Source organism: Gymnogyps californianus, chromosome Z (assembly GCF_018139145.2).
Source record: "Gymnogyps californianus isolate 813 chromosome Z, ASM1813914v2, whole genome shotgun sequence".
In the NCBI taxonomy this organism is placed as follows: Eukaryota; Metazoa; Chordata; class Aves; order Accipitriformes; family Cathartidae; genus Gymnogyps; species Gymnogyps californianus.
In genome coordinates this window covers 11,404,599-11,426,434 of record NC_059500.1, presented here as the reverse complement: position 1 = coordinate 11,426,434, position 21,836 = coordinate 11,404,599, and the positions used below count along the sequence as shown (strand labels likewise).

At 42.9% G+C, this 21,836-nt stretch overlaps 1 protein-coding gene across 2 annotated transcripts in view; it reads left to right on the top strand.

The window, feature by feature from the left end:
• Nucleotides 1-21,836, top strand: part of LPAR1 (lysophosphatidic acid receptor 1) — a 50,572-nt gene that overhangs the window by 13,951 nt on the left and 14,785 nt on the right. Inside the window, exon 3 of one of the 2 annotated variants that reach the window (XM_050912933.1) lies at nt 14,918-15,300. The exons of the other annotated variant lie outside the window; for it this stretch is intronic. Coding sequence (XP_050768890.1) covers nt 14,918-14,928 — 11 coding nt within the window. The 3' untranslated portion in view covers nt 14,929-15,300. Of the gene's footprint in view, nt 1-14,917; nt 15,301-21,836 lie in introns of those variants that run through there. 2 annotated transcript variants of the gene reach the window in all.

Genomic DNA, 21,836 nt, shown 5'->3' with positions numbered 1-21,836 from the left:
GTGTTGGGATTATCAAGCTTATTTATGGAAGTGGGTATAAGAGACTTGGTCACTCAGCCCTGTAACATGAAACTGATGAAAATCCAGGACCTTGAGATGTAAGGTGGTGGGTTTTTGCAGCAATGCGGGTTTAAAACGTTTTGTAGCAGCCTATCCTGTGCAGTGTTTGCCCTTTTGCCTTTGAAGATGCCAAATGGCTGCAACCTTAAAATAGTACAGGTAAGGCTCAATCTTCCACTGAAGTACCTCGTCTCCTTTTTGCCACCCAAAAGGTGTTGTGTGTATTCAGGCAGTACTCCCATGTCTGGAGAACAATGAGGGGCTACAGGCTATTGATGAAAAGATTTTGCATGTTAAGCAGGACTGCATGTACAGTTTGCTCAGGTCAATAATGTTTGGCACATCTGAGTATCTGCCAGCTTGCTAATACAGAAAAATAGCATGTGGGGCACTGGTGTGCTTCAGCACACTGCTCAGGAGGTGCCTAAGCTTCAGGACTTGGAAGACAGGGAAACATGAGGCAAATATCATGACACACTTGTGAGAAGGTTCCTGTCTTTTTGTGAATGGCTGTATTTGGTTTTTGTTTGGGGCTCTCAGTTTCCTTATGCAAAAGCACAGCTTGGATACTGGGTACCATTCTCTGTTGATGTTCTTTGCAGTTTGTTCTGCTCTTTCTTGCTGCAGATGATAGTGAGCTGCAGGCAGGCAGGGATGGTGCTGGTTGTCTCCTTGTCCCAGCCTATGTTCCCACCCATGAGGTCCTCCAGCATGGTACACAGGTCTCTTGGGAACCTAGTACCCTGTTGCATCGTGAAGTTGCCCTAGTAGTCCATAAATGCAACTGTACACACTCTGCAAAGCCCAAAACTTAGCCCCAGTTCTTGCTTTGACATTCTGATCTGCATGGCTTTATGCTGTGACCTGTGCTTTCTAGCAGTTACTGTCTGCACAAACACGGCAGAATAGTTGCAGAGATTTGATGCGAGTCCCTGTGTCAACTCATATGTCAGTTTAAGAATGTACATGTTGCTCTCTGACCTAGTGATTAGCTTTGTAATCAGAATATGAACTGTGTAGTTGACTAACCTGTTCAGCCATTGATAAGTCATATTGCTATGTGTCCTGCTCTTCTCTCCAGGCAAAGAATCTCTATATGAGTTTTGCAAGGGAGGGTGTAGTGGTGGGTAAAATCTCTCCTGGCTGCCTGGTGGTTTGGAAATCTGTCCCTCCCCACCTCCGTGATCCTCCTCACAGAAGGCAAGATGAGGTTAAGAACACAAAGAAAATTCAGGTTTTGCAGTCGTCTTCTTAGGAAATAGATCCTTGTTTTCCCTCCTGAAGGAATTGCTGTTCAGCAGTGGAGTATTTCCTGTCAGGTGAAAGACAGGCTCAGACTTAAAAAAAAAAAAAAAGAAAAAAAAAAGAAAAAAAAAAGTGGGTGGGAAATAGTAAGTGCTTATACCAGTGCAATGCAGAGTTGTAGGAATAAATAAATAGTCACTGAATAAATAGCACATGGCAGCTAATCCCAAGCAGGTATGGGACTAGAGGTATGTATGCAGCTGGAAAGCTAGGTAGTGACTGCACCCTCCTCTGTTCTCCTGTGAGCAGAGGTCACAGGGAAGATGTACAGGCCACTCGGTGTGGCCACAACAGCAGAGGTGTACAAGGAACATAAAGTAGCCCTTTTTTTTCCCTAATACGTAACTTATTTTTTCCAGTATTGTTCTGGAAACAGTAGGACAACTCCAGAGATTAAGTAGCATTAGCCAAACTGAAGGCAACTCAAGTTTAGCTGCTAATGTAGTTCAGTAACATCTCTGATTGCTTATTGGGGCGATTTGGAGTAAGATTTTTCAGGACTGCAGGTAGCACATGTTGAAGCTTTCTTCAAAATTCAGACAGGACCTTATTTCTTGTTACTGGTGCAGTTAAATTCATTCAGTGTTGTGCACACATTCTGCTTTAGCACCTGTTCTAATCCTCATAAAACACCATTTACAGAGAAATGTAATGTATTATTTTATTAAATCTGTTTGAAAATAACAAAGGCACTCCCAGGCTGTGACACTCTTCATCCTGTATTTGGATCTCCCACTTCAGTATTATTTTGAAAAGGGTTGTTTGTTGTTTTTTTTTCCAAAGCAGTGTGGTTTCTTTGGTTGGAGGAGGTCAGTCATAGGGCTATAGTGTAAAGAAGCAGCAATGCTTTCACCTCCTTACCACCTGTGAGACACAGTTGCAAGATAAAGATGTCTGGGAAACAGCTGTGGGTTTGTTGTGGGTTTTTTTAAATAAATAAAAAAATAATAGCCTGAAGCCAAGAATCAGGCCAGGGGGCAACCACAGAGACTTTGGGGAGGTTAAATGTTTGCGCATCAGGGTGTTAAGCAGACTGCTAGATGAACCATGAAAAATGTTCATTTTTTGCCATCAGCTGATGAGTGCTGTCCCATATTACTGAATTTACATTTCCAATGGAGGATTGTTTTGTGGTTCTAAAAAAAAAAGCTAAGCATCGCTTTGAAGCACTGGTTAGGCGGTATCTCTGTTTGGAGTAGATGGTGCGGTCAGCCTGTTGATCAGGCGGGTGTCCTGGTGCTCTGGCACTGCTTGCAGTCTGCTTGCAAGTCTGGCTTAAAATTTTCACAAGCAGAAGATTTAATTTCAAGTGTCATACTTCCTGAGTGCCTTCTTGCAAAGGTAGTCAATGCATAGTGCTGCAAGTTTATCTGCCTCAGCTTTGGGAAAGGCAGAAGAAGTGGGTGTCTTAGGCTGCCTGGAGCAACTTTCTGAATGTTTTATCTCGTGCTATCTGGCTTTTTCTGCATCAGTGAACCTCAGTAACACAGAGGAAAAGACCCTCTGCCTTTCTTAATGGTGCAGATCAGGGTAATAGATTGCTGTTTGAGGCAGAAACCAAGTTTTTGCTGGAGGTGGAGAGGGGAAAGGAAGCATTTCAGTTTATTCTTAAGATCCATCTCCCCCCTCTCCTGCCCCACCGCTGAGTGGGGAAGGGAGCTGGTGTGTGTCAGCCCACTTACCCAGGAGGAGGCAATTCATTTTGGAGGAGAGGGAGGGTACCTTGGGAACCAAGGAAAAACAGAGCTGGGAGTAAACCTATGAGCATTGGCAGAAGGAGGCAAACCAGTCCTTGTCTTAGCATCTTTGTTAAAATGCCGCTCAGGCATAAGTAACCGCCTTGTGATTTGGGCAGCAATGAACTGTTCGTTTGACTTTTAAACTTCCTTAAACGGGTCTTCCTGAAGTCGTCCTGCTGGCTGTACTCCCAGGCAAAGCCTTGCTGCTGCAAGAAGATCATCTTTTCCCCTGTCCCCATCCGCGCTACGTTTCAGGGGGCAGGAGGGGGAGGGAACTCGCACAAGAGCTTCTTGTTTGTTAGCTGCCTAACACGGCCTGCCCTCCTCGCGCCTTGCTGCCTTGCTCCAAGAGGAGAAGAGCCACTCCGATGGGGGAGCAGTCCTCCCGGCGGCGATGCTGTCAGCATGTGCGGGGTGGACGCCAGCCGCCTCTGACAAGAGGGTGATTGTGTGGGGAGGGCTACGGCCGCTTGACGCGCTGGCTGGAGCGGTCGGGATCTGGCACACTGCGTCATCCCACAGAGCGGGTGGGATGCTGAATCCTAGGAACAAGTCAAAAGCAGAGAACAGATTTTTTTTTTTCCTTTTCATGCCCTTTTGTTTTTTTTTCCTTGAGTAAAATATTTTAAACAGAAGGAAGTGATTTCATAGTTGAGCCCTTTTTTCTTTTAACAAGGCTGCTTTTCAAATCTTTCGAAAGTAACAAGGAACATAAAGCTCTTTCTCTAGAGCATGCCTTTTCCTTGCACTGGGGCTAAGGCAGGACTGATCTGTGTACTGCACATAGCCATAAAATCGGGTCTGATTTGGCTTGCAGCTCAGTGCCACTTTGCCTTTCACCACCACCATGTGTTACGTTTAAATGAGCAGTCAAGGGAACGGGCAAAAACCTAGCGGATACGACAGCTGAAAGTTGGCATCCTCTCTTCCATCCTCCACATTTTTTTATCTTACATTTAAAGACAAAGCTAAACTGTTTTTCTGGTGGAGGTCATAGTTAGACTGTGAAGGCATTTGGCTGGGCCAAATGCAGATTTGGCCCAAAAATGGATGACAATATCTAACTACTGTTTTAGGAAGTGGTGAAAGCAACAAAAAAGGATTTCAGACCTCAGGGCTGGAAAAACTAGCTCTGCTCTGCATTTCAATGGCCTGGAATAAGTCATGAAAGGCTAGGGTCTTTTAGGGGTTCTTATATACCTGCATTTGTAGATAACTATCAGCTTAGATTTTTACTGTTGGAAAGCTAGCCTGTATGCTCTCCTGCCTAAATGCTGATTAAACACCCATCCTTAATTGTCAGCTCTTGTTTTTACAGTGTGGATAACTCTTCCCTATACCTCCATACACATCTTCTCTATTTAGAAGTTTGGACTATGTAATTATGATATTGAGGTTTTATAACTGAATTTTAAATAACAATAATAGCAACAACCCTTCTTATGTGTATTTTACCAATCCTGCCAATTAGCCTTCTGAGTTGGGTGAGTTCTCAGTGGTGTTTGGCCAAAATTAGGCATGCCTGTTGAGCTGAGCACCACAGCTAGCCCCCAGGACATAGGGAGAGCAAACACTGAATTCATGATTGCTTACTCTTTATGTTCCTGGGAACTAAAAAGACATTTAAGCCTCTCCTGCCTGTAAGACCATCCACTTTGTTTGGAGGAATGTGGTTTATTCGGCAAGATTTGGAAACTAATGTGGGCACAGATAAAAAAGTGAAGGTTCTTTTTGTATAAACTGTTTTGATTTAAAGGAGTCTCACTGTGTTTGAAGACAGTCCCTTACTTATTATAACGAAGCAATAAATGCAAGGAAAACATCTGGAAGTTCAGTATAAACATCTGGAAGGGTGGAACTGCTCAGCAACAGCTTTTTTCCTGCCCTCTCTTTCTGCCACAGTTATGAATTGCATGAGACTTATTTTTGTACTTTTGCAGCTTTTCTTTCACAGCTAGGTACCAAATGGGGATGGAAAGCAGCAAATAACTATGGTAACGCACATGAGTGTCAACATATGCTATAGCCAGACAGTTAAAGCAAATAAAGTGCATTATTGATAACTTTAACCTTTCTGGGTGGTTGATTGGTGTGCAGCATTTCATTCCAAGATCAAAAACATGAAGTTCTGTGGAGGCACATTTTTTAAAAGATGTTTTCAATATCTACACTGTCTCTTCTGGCATTCAGTCTGCATCTTTTCCCACTTCCTCCCCTCATGCAGTAAGAGCACTTGATTTTTAGTAGAAAATAAAAAGACCATGAAATAGCGCTACAACCTGAATGACAGCACCCTGTGTTTTGCCAGAGGCATGTCTTTATTTCCATACCCCTCATGCAAGGTCAGGTGGTTAGCTAGGATGGCCTGTCTTCATCGGCCCCCGAATCGTAAGGCTTTGACCTACCCAAGCCTTATTAACTATATTTCACCAGTTACCAAGTGGTCCTGGGCAGAGATGAAGATGATCTTGTCTAGACAGAGCGTGATTATGGCATCACTTGAACTTCGGCAGACCTTCCCTGCCCATGGAGAGTTATTCTGGTGGGCCAAAGCAAACATCAGCCCTGGTAGCGCAATGCAACTGATAAGAGGATCTTTTGGAGAAGCTAGGGTTTAACTCTGAGCCCTGTGACTAGAAGACAACTTCATCTATTCACCTCCTCCCTGAGGAGTCCTGCTGGTGTGAAGAGAGCTGAGCTCTCCAGCAGCATTTTCCCTGACGTGCCTGAAAATGAGGATGTCGTCTTAGCTTGGAGATGTCCTTCGACCAGGTAGTGGTGGCCCCATTTGGAGAAGAGCAGCATTCCATTTGGTTTTTTTCCTTGACATTATTACATTTTCCTTAGAGAGCTGGGCTGGGCAGTGAGCTCAGGCTGGAGTTCAGATGACAGCAGCACATTTCACAGCTTCTTCTCTGGAAGTGGGGGAGCGTGAAGCCATGAATACCAGGTTATGCTGTGGCCAGCACGGGGGGCTTGTTCGGAGTCACCAACCCTGCCTGACCCCTGCGTCACAGTAATGTCGCTTGTGTATTGATTTAGTCCTGACGGAAAAACAGGGCAATAAACTCTGGAACGGGCGCTGGCAATACGAGTCTGAGCATCAATGACTTTCTGTTCTAGCACACAGGGTGCAATTATGTGCAGTCCTAGTGTTTTTAGGTAAGTATATTTTAAAAGTGCATAAACTGTGAATTTAACCCACAGTCGAGTAAACTGGGAAATTGTGGCTGATTGCTGTAGTCTAAATGGAGCGCTCCTCACAGAGTTTATAAGATTAATTCTTATTTCCATTGTATGGAGAGGGGATGTTTATAAGTGCTTTCAGAGCTGCAGTGTGATGGCAATACTTTCAAGCTGTATCATCAAATGTTTGCATAAAAAAGTGACATCTTCATTAAAATTATTCTATAAGATTATTTTTACAGCACACCTTATCCTACACAATTTTTGATGGCTTGAATTTCTTTCTCTTTTCTTAGTGGAAGTCCTTAAGAGTAGTTGTGATTGCTCCTTAGTGGAAAATAACACATACAGTTTGGGGTGGGGGTTGCTTCCAGGGCTTGCTGTTACTACTTATAATGTAATGTCTTCCACCCCCATGCATCTTAATGACATTTTGGTATTGACTTAAAAAAACAGTGCACATTCAGCTTGCAAGTAGGTGAAGCAGAACAGAAGTCTTCATATTATTGCTTATATTTGTTACAAGATTTCATTGTGAAATCATTCAGATTCAATAACAAAAAAACAGAATTTTCATGATGTCTGTTATCCATAACGAGTGGACTAATATTTTTATGTTCATACATGTAAATGTCCATATTTTTATTTTCTTGATAAATATAGCTTGATTACTGTATTAGATCTAGCACTGTTTTATAAAAGGAAGACGAATCTTCGCAAAGAACTATTAAAAATCAGTTAGTTACATTTCATCAGCAAAACAGGTTTCTGCTTTCAGTTAAAATAATGGAGGCATGAAAACTTGCTAAGGATCTAAGCTGTAATCTGTATATAATTATGCAGTGATTGGAGTGTGTCTTAAATTTAAGACCCTTTGGACTTGCACAGGATGTTTCTTGCTTGTTTTTTTCATGCTGCTAGTAAAAGCAATACTATGTATGCTCTCTGACACTTAATCTGTCTCTCTAAATCTCACTCGCTGATCACTTTTATTGTCATTTATAGTCCTGCAAATGAATTCCAGTTGATCTCTTTTAATTTTGTCTAGTAGCCCCAAACCAAATCTCTTCCCAGTACTGCTTGGCTGGCGAGGATATTGAAAGGAAAAAGAATAAGGAAGCACTGCATCTGGAAATTACACTGGGGTCAGTTTGTTTGTGTGATAAACTTCATGAGTAGCTTTCTTTTTCAAAACAAGCCTGTACAAGCTCTCCTTGCTGAAGCAGAAGTTATTGGTGCCTTGGATCCAGGCGGCTCTTTCTCTGAACCCAGAGCGTGGTCGGGTATGTTGGGAGTCTCATTCTAAATGTTTTGCTTAATTTCTTCACTGACTCTCCCAATTAAATTTATTGCATCCCCAGCTAAACCTAATATGTCCCTGGTAACTGTCTTTTCTCTAAAGTATTCCAGGTATCCTTGTGTAATTCATTGCTTCACCCTGGGGAAACCATTTGGAAGTTTCCCCCTTCTTTCCCCCTTCAGTTAAGGATAAGTATTATTTATTTTCATTTGGGATCCTTTGAAACTCTGCTTTGAGGAACTTCCATCATTTCCCAAGGCAGGAACGTGGTTTTATGTTATTTCATTTTTGAAGGGGGAAAATCCCTCTAGTAAATCCATTCCTTTACATGTGATGGAAATGAGGCCTTGTTTAATAAAAGTCTTTCCCCTGACTTCAGTATAATTTATTACCTTTTCAGGGAAGAAATAAATTTAAAGGGCAAAGGAAAGCTCTCTGCATTCTTCCAAGAATGGCCAGAGAAGGATAAACCTTGAGTAGTTCTTGGTTTGTACTCATGTTCAGCTTTTAAATTAAAAAAAAAAAAAAAAAAAAAAATTGCTTGCATAGGTTGTTTCTTGTTTCCAAAAGGCTTCTGAAAATGGATTGCAATGGCAAAAGTAGGTATTCTTCTCAACAAGGCCAAGGGAATTGATTTTTATTTTTCTTTATGAATAGCAGGATTTGGAAATCACACCCTTACCCCCAAGCAATAGAATCCAACCTTTTCTGTCGGATCCAGGTGAAATAACAAACTGCTGGCTAAGGAGTGAAATTCACTTAGTGAAAATCTGCACTAAATCAAAATGAATTAGTACTGTATCTTGCTCTGCTGTCTGACTCCACTTAGCAGTGCTACATCCACGAGTGAGTACTCATCAACCTGGGCTTCTCCAAAATTGTGGAGATGGGGATGTGTTGTGGAACATTTGCTCTAACCCAGAGGTCTTAGTGAACTCTGAGAAAAGCTGAAGGCCCAGGGTAGAAATTGTTACCAAGGAAAAAATTTGAAAATCAACGTGTACAGGAAGACTTACATGTAAAATGTCAGCACATGACTAAGACCTACTGATCTCGGGCTTTTTGAGCTGAATTTTTTGGAACAGAAGATGGGAATTCGTCCTTCAGATGAGGCAACAATCGTGCTTTTACAAAATGGCTGCTTGCAAGATAACATTTTTCTCCTCTAGAAAGCACACAGTTGCATGGGGAGTTTGGTTCTAAATGTTTTAATTTCTTCACTGACTCTCTGGGTTAAATTTCTTGCATCCTCAGCTAAAACTGATACATCCTTGGTAACTGTTAAAGCAAAGCATTTGCAGTCTGGAAGATCTGGGGTAATGTCCATGTCCAGCCACTGGCTTGTGTTTTCATCTTTGAGATACCGTTTGTCCTTCCCATGTTTCAGCGAAAACTGCTCAAATGCTAAGCCGAACTTAAAGCTAGACCGCAGCTTGAGAAACTACGTGAACAAAAATGCCAGCTGTTAACTTGTCGCATTGCAAAACTGCATTCAGTGAGGCACTGAACAATCATTTGTTTCCACCAGTGGAAAACATTGAGAACAAGAGACTGTTTTGTGGGAGAGGAGAAGTGGTGCTCCTTCTTCTGCGTTGCTTCATTGCACATGAGCAGTGTGAGTAAGTATTCTGGGTTGTCTGTTTTTCTGGGGTAATCCGTGAAAACAGAAGAATACCATTTTAAACACCAAATTATTTTTGCCTTTATAGTTTCAATGAAACTATGGCTCTTAACATCAAAACACAAAGTTACTGCCGGTGGAAAAGCTTGCTGAGACATCTGAGGTACAGCAGCCCGTCAGTGGAGTGGGAAATGGTCGGCAGTGAGCGACAGCCTTCAGACAACAGCCTTTGTGCCTCCCTCCTAGTCTTAGCATGAAAAGCGTGTTCAAGGAAAAGGCTTAGTTTGTGCATATTTAATAAAACTATTTTGAACCTGAATGTGAAAGAAAAATGTGATTCTGAGCTCTTCTGGTTCTGGCTTTATTAGCAGAACAGCTTCCTATTTTCCTGTTTCATACAGCTGGGGATGCTGTTGCTGAGCTCACAGGTGGACTGCTTTTTTTTCTTTTTTCTTTCAGACAAGGGTCTTGTCTTTTTTTGTCTTTCTTTTTTTTTCAGCCCTTCAGTAAGTTTCTGTCACACACACATTTGATGCCCTTCTTTAAAGCTGAAAGCAACAATGGGAACAGAAAATCCCCATGCTTTCTGCAGTTCTCATTTGGGAAACCTTCATGCCTCCCTTCCACTTTGCTCAACCTAAAAAAGTCTCTGAAGCTCATTTTCCTTGTATCCACATGGAGAAACGCTGATGATATGTTCAAGTGTGCTTTTTGTGTATGTGGCAGGTCCACTGGCGGACACGTATCCTTTCCCATCAGTGCCTGGAGAGCAGGTGAAAGGACTCAGAGCTCGTATGGAAGGCCATGAGACTTCAGAAGCTATGACATCATTTGTTAAGTCTGAAGCATTTCTTTTCTATGCTCAAGTGTTGTCCGTCAGTCTGTGCTGCTTAATGAAGTACTGGAGCAAGGGGAATTACCATAAGTGAAACTACTTGGTTTCCAGGCCCACTGGCAAACAGGAGGTGTTCAAATGCCCAGGGATGAGTGCTTTGAAGTTTGTGGGCAGGGTGACCTTAAGTTCTGCAACTGGCGAAGTGAGAATTTAGTCTGTAAAACTGTCCCAGACATACTGGCCACAAGGCTAGCCATCTGCTGCTGGGGGCTGGTGTCAGGGGAGCAGCCTCTATGTGTTGCAGTAGGTTGAAATGGTAATTCTTTGATGTTAGCGCTAAAAGCCTATAAGGTTACTTTAAAAACAAAACCATTCAGAGAAGTTTGAGGGGAGTGAGAGAGCGCAGTTCTGTTTCATTTCTTTGTGTTGGAGTAAGAGCTATCTATCTGCTTGGGTCTTTCTGCTTCAATAAAGTACTTGATATCTGAGTACAAATTTGCTAATATAACCATAGATATGCAAGGACAGTTAAGATTTTTGAAATATCTTCCTTCGTGAAAGAAGTCGTCATCTCCTCAAGGAGAGGGAGGGAATTTAGCTGTTACAAGCAGGAAAAGCTGCCAAGCTCCTGAATTTATCTTCTTTTCATGGAAATCGCTTCCTCTGACCCTGGACTCACTACCTTCCTTGTTCTCCTAAAAACAGTTTTGGGAGCTGTTTCCCATCTTCTGATATTGATGTAACCTCAGAAAGAACTTGTTCTGACATATGGCATTGATAATTCTCATCTTCCCTTGTTTGAAGTTGCTTTTAAGTGCCTACTTTTTACTTTTCTAGAAGTACAAGGAGTAACATAGAGATGAATTTTCCAAGCAGAAGCTGTGTATATAGAGAAAAGGAAAAAAAGCTGTGTAAATCTGTTGCATATTTGTAGATTGGTTGCCGCTTTCTTCTGTTAAACAAACTAAAATTGAAAACTGTAGTTCATAAAAGGAAAACTGAAGGAAATTTTTAAAAATCTATTAAATGGGTTTAGATATGTAACTGGTATTCCTTGATGGTGTGTTGGACTTTTTAAAGTTGGTTACCTTCATTAATTATCAACATAAACGTATTTAATAACATTTTCTACCATAACTGCATCTGCTTATATAAGAGAAAAGGGTGCAGTGGAAACTGTGCTCACTCTTCCCAACTTGGAGCGGTTGTACTAACACCCCAAAACAGGATGGGGTACCGCACCAGGGACCCGCTGTCTCCTGGCTGCTCTCCTGTGTGACACGCTGCACCTCACATCCCGCCTGCTTTGGTGCTGATGCTATTGCACGTGCATTTTGGTTAGCTCCCATGAATTGGGAGGAAAAACTTCTACATAATTGCAAAAAAAAAGTTTCATTTCAAACCTTGAACATATGAGGAACAGGCTGATTTTTTATTTATCTGTTCAGCCGGCATGCAGAGTGAGGGGTGAAGAGTCTGGTGGATGACAGTATTGAAAAGTCAATCATGTGCCTACTAATCAGCAGCTGGTGGTACGAGGTCTACTTTTGATATAGGCAGGTTACAATTAAAAATTTACTAGCATAGCCATGAGTTTCGGTGTATACTTTAAGCAATGAGGTGCCTACCTTCCGGTTACAACTGTTTAATGGGGAAATATATTTCTTTCAATACATAGTAAGAAATGGTCAACTTTAAGTGACGTGTAAAACAGCCCCTTGCTCTCAGTTAATTGATAAAGGGGCTACAAAGAGTCATTTAACTGCAGGCTGCGAAGACCCTTATGCATGGGGAAAGGCACTGGCTGAAGGAGTACAGTCAGGTCTTCTCTGCAAATAGAAATGCATAACAACTCCTGTCTGCTCATACCATGCTGTAGAAAGCAGGGTGGGAATGATGTGTGGGTGTTTCTAACCCCTGCTTGCACAGGTCAAAACAGAAATTTGTGATAGAAAAATTGTTTGTCTTGAGCTGGCAGACCTGCAAAGCATGTCTGCTAGTGTTCGATGTTCAAAGTCATGTCAGCAGGGCCCACCATGTTCTGGTTCCTCCTCTGGAGGCCGATAGTGAAATGGAGTTCAGTGCTGACCAGTTTGTTTTCCAGGTGATCCCTTGCCTTTGCCATGCATGTCCCCAAGCAAAAAAAACGTAAGGATTGTATGGAAGCCAAAGAATATGAAGAGGACTGCCTTTCCACCCTATAAAAAGTAGTGTATTTTTAGTTTACAATGGGTGATTTCTGAAGTAATGTCAATGCAGAGAGAAACTTGGCTCTTTAATTTCTGAATCAAAAGCCTTTGCTCTGTCTGGATTTCCTACTGATGTTATCCAGTCTCCCTTCCCCAGCAGCTCTCTCGTTTACATGCTGCTGCATGCAAAAGCAACTGCTATATATTTCTTGGAGTTCTCATTTGAACCACCTTTTGAGCTTTCCAAACACATATTAACAGTTTGCAACTTTAAAACTTTGCCCTTCGTGCTCCCTGGAGGAGTGGCCGAGTGTGTCTGAGGAGACCACAAGCTATTCTCCTACCTTAAGGCAAGAGGTGAACATAGTACCTTGTGGTCCTGCTGACATCCTCAGGTGTTTCAGTCTCATCCATGTGAGAATGAGAAATTTCTATCTTTCCTACCTGTGAAGGAGATGGAGAGGTCATGGTCTGCATTTTAGATAGTTCAGAGTTAAGCCTCCATTTTTGTATCTACTGCTTCATTTCAAGCGTATGGTTTGTCAGCTGGGTATGGAGGGGTTTTATATAATTTCAGAATAGCAAAAGGCTTGCTTGGTCAGCTACTCTTCTGCTGTAGGCTCTTGAGCGTGTGCAGTATTAAAGGCGCAATCTCCATTTGGTAACTGCACTAGCTGCAAATGAAACTTTTAAGTTACCTCAGTTGCAGGTGTGAGTATTGAAAACAGAAGGAGGTTTGCATTGAGATGGATGTACCTTTCAGGGCCATGGAAGATACTTTTTGAAGAAGGTCTTCAACCTGACTTGCCAGAAGTCACCTGAAATATATAGGTTGTGCTGCTAGAAGCCACACAGATGCCGGTGGGTTACTGAAAGGGTTTCCCATCTTAATGTGCAGGATGGACGTGGTGGGGTGGTGCACAAGCTTTAAAGGTTAAAAAAAAAAAAAAATCTATAAGGTTGGCAGTAACAGGAAGGAAGGACTTGTATTCAGGCAAGATGAATAGGTAAATCGGTTGAATTTTAATTTGTATTGTATTTTGTTTGTATTTCTTGTTCTGAAGCCGATGAGTCAATAATTCATATTAGAGAAAAGGAGAACAGTGAGAGAAAACTCTCACTGTTAGGTGAGAGTGGAAGAGATGCAGTACCTTGGTCACTGAAGCTGATACATTATGAACATGATGTACACTGTGTACATTGTGAAATACAGAAAAAATTACCATTTCTGATAACGCTTGGCATAATTTCTGGAACTTGTGTGAGTCCTCCATGAAGATTTATGAATTTATTTCAACAACATATCTTTTGGAGGTATCTTTTGTAGTATACAGCAGTAGAATGTATTCATTGTTCCTTAGAGAGAGCACACTTTTTTTATTACTATGTCAATATACGTGCTTGTTATGTAACATAGCAAAATGGGAAATGGAGCAAATCGGCTTTTCACTTGCTCTGCTTTTGTTTTGGGTGATCTGCAGGATTTAGCTCTGAAGATGTGAAGATCTGGGGGTTTCTTCCTCTTTCTCTCTCAGGCACACTACGGGCTTAATGAGATCTCTGTTGAAAAAGCCTGTCAGCCGCAGGTGAGGAGAGAAGATAGAGACTCCCTGAGAGAGCTGTTAATCCAGCAGCTGGCTCTGGTCCCTCCTCCCTAGGTTTCGGCAGAGGCTCCTGCGCACACTGTTCCCATCCCCACGGAGGGTGCTCGCCTCTGCACCACATGGACAGGAGGTGCACGAAACAACCACCTGCTAAAACTCCCTCTCCTGCTTGGCCCCTCGATGTCGCTCTGTGCGTCCCTGTTGTGCATTTTTGCATTTTGCAACCCATTTCCCAGAAAGCCCTTGCCCCAAGTAGAAGCAATGTTGTGGGACGTAGGTGTAGGGGTGCTGGACACCAAGGGATCATCACTTGCTGCTTGCTTGCTGCCTGATGCTTAGCCTTGTGGACAGGCTCTGCCTTCCAATTGCATTTTGGATTTACCTTCCTTCAACAAGGAGAGAGTAATATCAGAGTGTGTTATAGCTTAACGTCCTTCCTATTGCTGTCACACCAAAAAGAAAGAGGTAAAGGGAATGCATATTGGTTAATAGGCTATATGGCTTCTGTAGACCATGGAGTTTAGAAATGGTCCTTCACTGAGGGTAATCAGCATCTAATCCTTGGCTGTTTAGCCAGTGTTCTGCATGAAATGAGTTGTGCTGGTTTCTGTCTTCCCAGCAGAAAAGCTTGGCTTGGTTCAGTCTAGAGTGAGGAGGGGTCAATTTAAATAAACAAAGCAAACTAATTAACTGGAAATAATTAACGTAGCATTCTTTAGATGAACACGTCAGCTTTCAGTCTATTAATCCATCAAATACCCGAGTGCTACATTCACTGTGTGCTGCTGTGTGGTGGTGTTAAAGAGCAGGCGGCTTTCAGATATGCAGTGCTGGCCTTGCTTGCCCCACCAAGTAAGTGTGAGAGGTGTGTATAAAGCTGTATGCACTCAAGAAATGTGACCTTTCCAGCACATCCCAGAGAACACAGTAGTGATTGATGCTGTTTCCCATGAGATTTTCCTTTTATTTAGATTTTTTTGATTCTTCACCCGCCTTCCCTCTCCCCTCCCTCTGTTCTCATCTCTCCACTCCCTTTCTTTATTTATAACTTTATCTCTGTGGCATTGTCCTCATTTAGCTGGCAGGTAGGAGCAGCACCTCTGAGAGCCAGCCCAGCCACCAGGACGGTATGCAGTAGCGTGAGCTGTGCAAGGATGTTGCGGGGCCATCGCAGCCTGGACCACCCTGTCCCACAGCGCCGGCAGCCCCGTCTCGAGTGCCCCTGAGCCAGACCGGGCTGCTGGGCTCTCCTGGCTTGTGGCATGGCAGAGAAAAGCAATTCCAGGCCTATTTCCAGAAAACAAGGCATAGCCACCTTCCTGCAAACCATTATCACAGGCATAAATCTCCAGTGTATAGAGATTTACTCCTGGAAGAAGAGCAAAATATTTTTTTTCCTGAGTTTTTGGAAACAGGCTGTGAAATGGAAGAAGCATTTGTTGCATTTTTACTCTGCCAGTGGCAATACCATCTTTTTTCCAGTGTGCATTAAAAATAGATGTATTTAAACTGTAAGAGTAGATCTAATCAAACTGTTTGTTATTGGTAACATGCATTGAGGATTTAACCTCTTACATTTTTTTAATGGATATGGACGTTGATTTTACAAGCAAACATGATTTAATTAACAGGGAGCTCTTAATTCACTATGCTTTTGCTTAATTGTTTAAATTTTTTTCTAGTTTTTGAAATGGTTTAGGGTTTTTTGGGGTTTGCTGAAATTACCTGTTTCATACCCTGCAGCCCACATGCAAGTTGCTTACATTCAGAAGAAATTCTGAATGCCCTAGAAACTTTGAGTTGCTAAGAATTAAATAAATAAATAAAAATCCCCCATTACTTTTGGATATGGAACTTTAAAATTTTTCCCTTGGAAAAGTTTAGAAAATAGTACAATTAAATATTCACCATTGAGCCCTGTTGTTGATTTATCTCTCTGGCTGAAGGAGAGAACTACCTCAGCAGGAGGAGTATGGAGTACCTTGCCTGTAGAGCTGGGTAGGCAGGCGTTTGCTTCCCAGCTTCCCTGGCTGGGCAGGTCCAAGGGAGCAGGGCACGGGAGTGCAACAGAGCCCACTGCCCTTGGCCACTGGCTGGCACAGGTCGTTTTACTGTTGCTGCTGAGGGTTTGGGGGGATTTGGGGGTTTCTTGCCTCGAGTAGCCCCCTCTGAGTCCAGTGGAGCCCACAGACGCTGAGCAGGGCTACAGCATGTTCTCCTGCACAGCAGTGGTTAGAGGTGCAGAGGATACATTTTTTTCCCAGGCTACCCAAAATTTTGCTTGTTCTGCAAAGACTATAACCACTCCCCGGTGCGCTGGGAAACTCGACACCAAAAAGATACTTTTTTAAAAAATTATTTTATTTTATTTTAACCTGGTCACCACACGCTTCCAGTTCCTAAACTCGGGACCTGATTGAGCATCAATAATTGAAAAAGTTGATTGCACAGAAATAATGGCCAGTCAAGGCTTGATCCAGAAAGAAATCATGCATGTTTGAGTATTTCCCTTCGGGAGGCATGTTCAGCCACAGATGCAGCAATTTTCCAGGATAGAGTGCGTATGACAGTGCCTCAAATTTCTAACATCATGTTCTCCATTTAAAACAAACAGAGAGCGCTGGATCCAGAGCTGGTTGAAGCACAAGTTCTGCATTTGGCTGTGTTAACGCCAGGATTTCACTGCAAAAGTTGGTGAAGTCTTAGCAGGGACATGAACCAGATTTTAAAACCTGGCCTTGACCTTAAAAAATGGTAATGAAATGTATTAAAACTCTGAGCGTGATCCATTCATAAGCTTTGTGCCTTATGCATTTCACTTGGAAACAATATGCTTTTCTCCCAAAAGTTTTAAGAGTGATCTCCTGCATCAACAGGCTGACTATCAAGAGTTACCCTTGACTCATACAGTAGAGGGAATCTTGCAATGTCGTCTCCATTGCATATTGCACTGTTGAGTGCAGATCTCCCAAAAAGTAACACAAATGATTAAAGAAAATATTATACTTGCTAGAGGTTTTATTAGAGAGGCTTTGACATCCTTCTTTTCATTTGAAATTTAAGTTCACTGCCTCTTTTTGCTGCTGTTGCTTTCAAACGGGAAAGAAAAATCTGTTGGATGCAGCAATTTCATTGAGCATCTCTTCAGATGTATACAAGAAAGCAGAAACCACAAAAACCAAAAAAAGTCAGCACAAGCAGAAGGCTTCTGATACTGTTTTAAAGAGTTAAGTTTTTTCATTGTTAAGAAAGTAGTCCTAGTACAGTGCACAGAAAATGCACTGGTATCCTGATAAAATTGCCTGTAAAGCTGCACGTATGTGATTTTGCAGGCAGCATTTTGCAATAGAGTGATACGGTGGAGTTCTGCATGTGCTGAAATCTGTGATAATAAAAGATGTATGTCACCACATGTTGAAACCATCTCCTCCACTTCCATGACATGGACTGACCACTTTCAAAAAAAAAAAAAAAAAGAAGTCCACATGCTTGGAAGCTTGGAAGTATATTTTCTTTGTTTAAACACCTCTATCTTTCATGCTGCAGGAAAATAAAACGCAAAGTGCTTGGAAAAGACAGGCACGTTGCCAGCATTTTAAAGAGCTGTGAGAGAAGAGTTGCTAGGCTAGCAATAGGTTTGGAAACTTCCTGAACCGGCATGAGAGATATCAGTAACAGAAACATCTGGAAATATTTAATTATTTGGTAGCTCACTTCATGTATGAATTATTCTTTAATTTAGATGCAGAGGAATTGTATTAGATTATTTTCATCATTTGAGATTAAAGGGCATGTATGTGTATTGCAATTTGTGCCCTTGGTGCGAGGTTTTTCCAGGGGATCCCTCATTGCTGTGACTACAGCTGCCCTCTTTGTGGCAGTGTCAGCTCTGGCTCCAGCACTTGCTTAGAGTTCATGAGCGCTCAAGAGCTGATAAACGTGTCTTTGGTCTGCGTTGGCAGGAACTGCCTCCAGTTGTGTCCTGTCCCTGAGTTACTACAAATGTTTGAGAAAAAAACGCATTGGCGTAGGTGGTGGGTCTGCACTGGGAAGATAAGCCCTCAAATTCTGGTCATAGTGGTTGCATCTGAACCCCAGCAGATCACTGGCATACAAAGTTTGCATTGGGGCTTGGGTCTGCCTCCAATGAGCAAAGTTTTTCACTCGCTGGCAATGCCATGATGCTGGGGAGCGTTATGGAGAGTGGCTATGACTCTCCCTGGAGGACCGCTGTGAGCTGCTTGGCCCTTTTCTCTGAGGAAGCCACAAGTGGAGACTGCTCTGGGTCCTTCTCCTCGTCCCTCCAGGGCATCTTCCAGCAAGGACTCCCAGAGAGTCCCATCACTTCCCTTGGCATGGAGGCGTGCTGGTGTTTTTGCTTTCACCACTCCTCAAAACAAAAAAAAAAACAAAACCCAAAACAGTTAGACGTCCTGGAAGCCAGGCAACACAAACACAATGCCACAGTGGCATTAAATAATTTCTAGCCCTGTGATAACATGCTTTTGAAAAGCCACGCAGTGCTAGATGAGCCAGAGAGACATCAGTACCGTTCCTTAATTTGCACTCCTTTCCTTGTCCCTGCTTAGTGTGTTGCAGATTGCTTTAAGTATGAATGTTCCCAGAAAAATTACCTAAGAATTGTGGCAAGGAAGGGTTTTGTCAGCAAGTTTGTGCTGCTGGTTATTCCACACAGGAAGGAGACAGCTCATGCTCTTGTGATGCCAGCTTAATGGGACAACTTTCCGTAGTGTCACAAAATTCAGAAAGTGCAGCTAGGGAGAAGGATAGAGAGGTGGCAGGTCATGTATGGCCCTCTTCTGCTGTAAACAACTTTTGGGGTTGTCTCTTTTCATCTGTTTTACACGTCTCAATAGAACATTTCTGGTGAAAAGATTAAGTTTTAAATTGCATCTGTAAACATTTACATGCTTCTGTTGCAGTAATGTGCAACACTTACAGGCATTGGTGTACTTTCCTCTGCCTTTCCCTTTCCCTGTGCTCATTGTACTGTATGTGGTCATCTCGCTGTTTATCTCAAAGCCTCCTGACAGTGTGTACTGCATTTTGCAGATAAACTCATTTCCTTGCTTTTTGATATGTTTGCTCTTGCCTGCACCTTGCACCATCTACTGTGCGTGACTGAATTTTCCACTCAAAATGCTTGCATTGCAGCAACATTCAAGCTCAGACCTGCTGCTAGCAGCAGTGTTTGACAGCCATGACTGAACCCTGGGAGATCTCTGCAGTCAACCCTCTCCCATGAACCCTGAACTCTGCCTAAAGTGACCCTGATGAACACAGGTATTATGCTGTGATGCAGAATAAGGAGGAGGAGGTGACGAACATCCAGGCTGTGGATCAGTTACAGGCACCTTTTTTTTCTTCTTTTTTTTTCTTTTATGAATGTAACGTATAGCCAATTGCAGTAACATACAGAGCATTGATGCCAGTGGACAGTGACAGCGATGGGCAACAGTAGCAGGCTTTAATCTCAAGGGAGCTTCCCTGGCCAATTCAGAGAAAAAACAAGAGCCAGCACTGTCTGAGAGTGACGCTGTTTATGACTTGCTGGGGCAAAACTGTCCTGGTTTTGGGAGGATAAGAGGGGAAGTGGGGTCCAGCGGTGCTCCTGCGCCTCCCCATTCTCGCTCATTCCCTTCCCCAGGCACGCACAGCTCAGATTTTGCAAAACCCCCATGGTTCAGGCACCGATGCAGGCTTCTCTGGCTGTGGGTCAGGCGGGAGGAGAGCAAACTCCACACATAAGTGTCAATAAGGGGTAGGGCAGCTGAGTCGCAAAAGGGAATGACATCCCATGCACTGGAGCATGGAGCTCACCAACCCAAGTGGCTCAGAGGGGATCCCAACACTATGGGCTTTGCAAAACGCTCAGCTGGCTTCAGACATAAGATCAGCCAAACACTGATGAAATTAGCAGGGAGTGAAGACTGTCCTGCCCAGACCACCTTACCTGCCCTGCACCTATGTTCAGCCTGGTTGCGTACGCCAGCGCTGCATCCTTAAAAGCATTACAGCGGGTGAAACTTGCATGTGCCTTCTCTGATAAACGCTGTTTAAGGCAGGAGTGTAGTCAATGATAAATATAAACAGTGAGTGTTTTCAGAAAAATATGTGCTGGAAATACCATGGAATCATCAAACTTGCAGTAGGTCAGTCTGGAAAACCTGCCTGGTCATTACCCTGTTCCCAGTCATGTATTCTCGTGCGCATAGATAGCGCATTAACTGTGACACAGTTACAATATATGTATTCGGATGACAGGACAGCAGAGAGAGCACTGGTGCCAGTAAAAACACTTGTGGTGTCACCAGGTGACTAAGGAAGCTGAATGCTGGTTAATTTTGGAGGAGGAACAAGTGGACTCATCCCTTGTTGCTTGCCTCTCCAAGAAGGTACCCGGGACACAAAATCTATGCCCTTCTCCCCCCATCATAGTTTGCAGAACAGTTTGTAAGAACCCAGCAGATCTGAAGCTTGTTGTGCTAGTTGGTTTGGGTTTTTATTATCTGAGACATAGCTGTGATCAATCCCCAGGCTACAAAGCCTGCCTATTAAAGACAAGCAGCTGGAGGCATGGGCTTTTCCTACAGCACTGAAATGGCCTCTCTGCCTTGCTGCATTCATCCCTAATTTTGCTAGCCTGGTCTTATTATGGCCACTGCTCAGAGCTCTGCAGAAAAATGGTGAGAAGCCAGCAAGTATCACCAGGAGCTTTAAATGAAGTCCAGCAAAGGCTGATCTGAGTTTGCATCAGGGCTCCTCCTTTATGCACCTCCCCTACACACTGCTGCTGTGTTGGAGCTTACCTTAATGTCGCCTCAATATTCCTCTCATTGTTAAAACATTTTAAAAGAAAATGAGGTCAGCTCTGATTGGCTTCCTTCAGTGCGTTGCTGAATGGTTAGGGCTTTTTGTTTTTTTCTGAAGAAGAAAAAAAGCTGTGTATTTCACTTAGAGCAGCAGAGATATTTCTTGGAAGCAATTACTTTGCTGAGTAGAAGGATTTTGCAAGTGATTTGCTTACAACGTACTAACTGCTTTTTTGCCTTTTTTTTTTTTAACCCAAAAATTCTCAGTGGAGGGCTGTTTGCCTCAAAGGTCTCAGTTTATCTCATGCAGTTTCCTGCTTGCTTTAGGTGCAAGCCCACAAATATCTGCTAAAAAAACAACTGCAGAAGTCCTATGAATTCATACATCAGTGTGTCTGTCCCAAAATAATCTGACTTAAACTACTGTGAGCAGTGCTGAATTAAAATATCTGAATGATCCTGCAGGCACTGTTTTGGGTGTGTGCTGGAGGAGGAGTACTCAGTGTTGGTGCTTTAATTAGCTGGCATTGCAATAAAATGTATTTCCTGTGTCCCCAGGTTCCACCTTCTGGACACATGCTGGTACCATTGAGCAATGCCAGTGGGCACAGCCTGTCTGCTTGGTGCTGTAGGTTTTTTAACATAAAGCAATTCAGAAGCTGGCAGCAGGAATTTAAGGAGGTGTCTTTTTTAATCATCATGGCACTGTTTCACCCCTTCTGCTAGTCCGTCAATTTGCTGCCTCCTCATAGGTGAGCTGCAGACCTGTGTGGCTGCTGAAGGTAATCTAGCTGGAAATTGCCTTTATGGGTTGGTAGCAGTCTTGGTCCTTCAGTTCCTCTTTCAATGGGGAAAAACAGCTGATGTTATGCTAGTTAAGTTTTCTATTTTGCAACCTGTATCCACAATCGCAACCCTGTATTGTTCAAAGCAGAAGGATGCAATACGGTAGATGGCCTCGATGTACTAAGACCTTCTTTTGAGGACTGATAACCTTGCAGAAACTTCTTGTGGTTTTCCACAGACAGAGTATGGAGGAGCCTTTTGTTTTTCTTTTAGAGGCCTGCTTTCAATGCAGCTGTACCATTTGCAACTGTTTTTACATCTGCTTCTGGAAGTCAGTGGAGTTACAATTTCTTTGACGGCTGGCTCCCTGATTATATA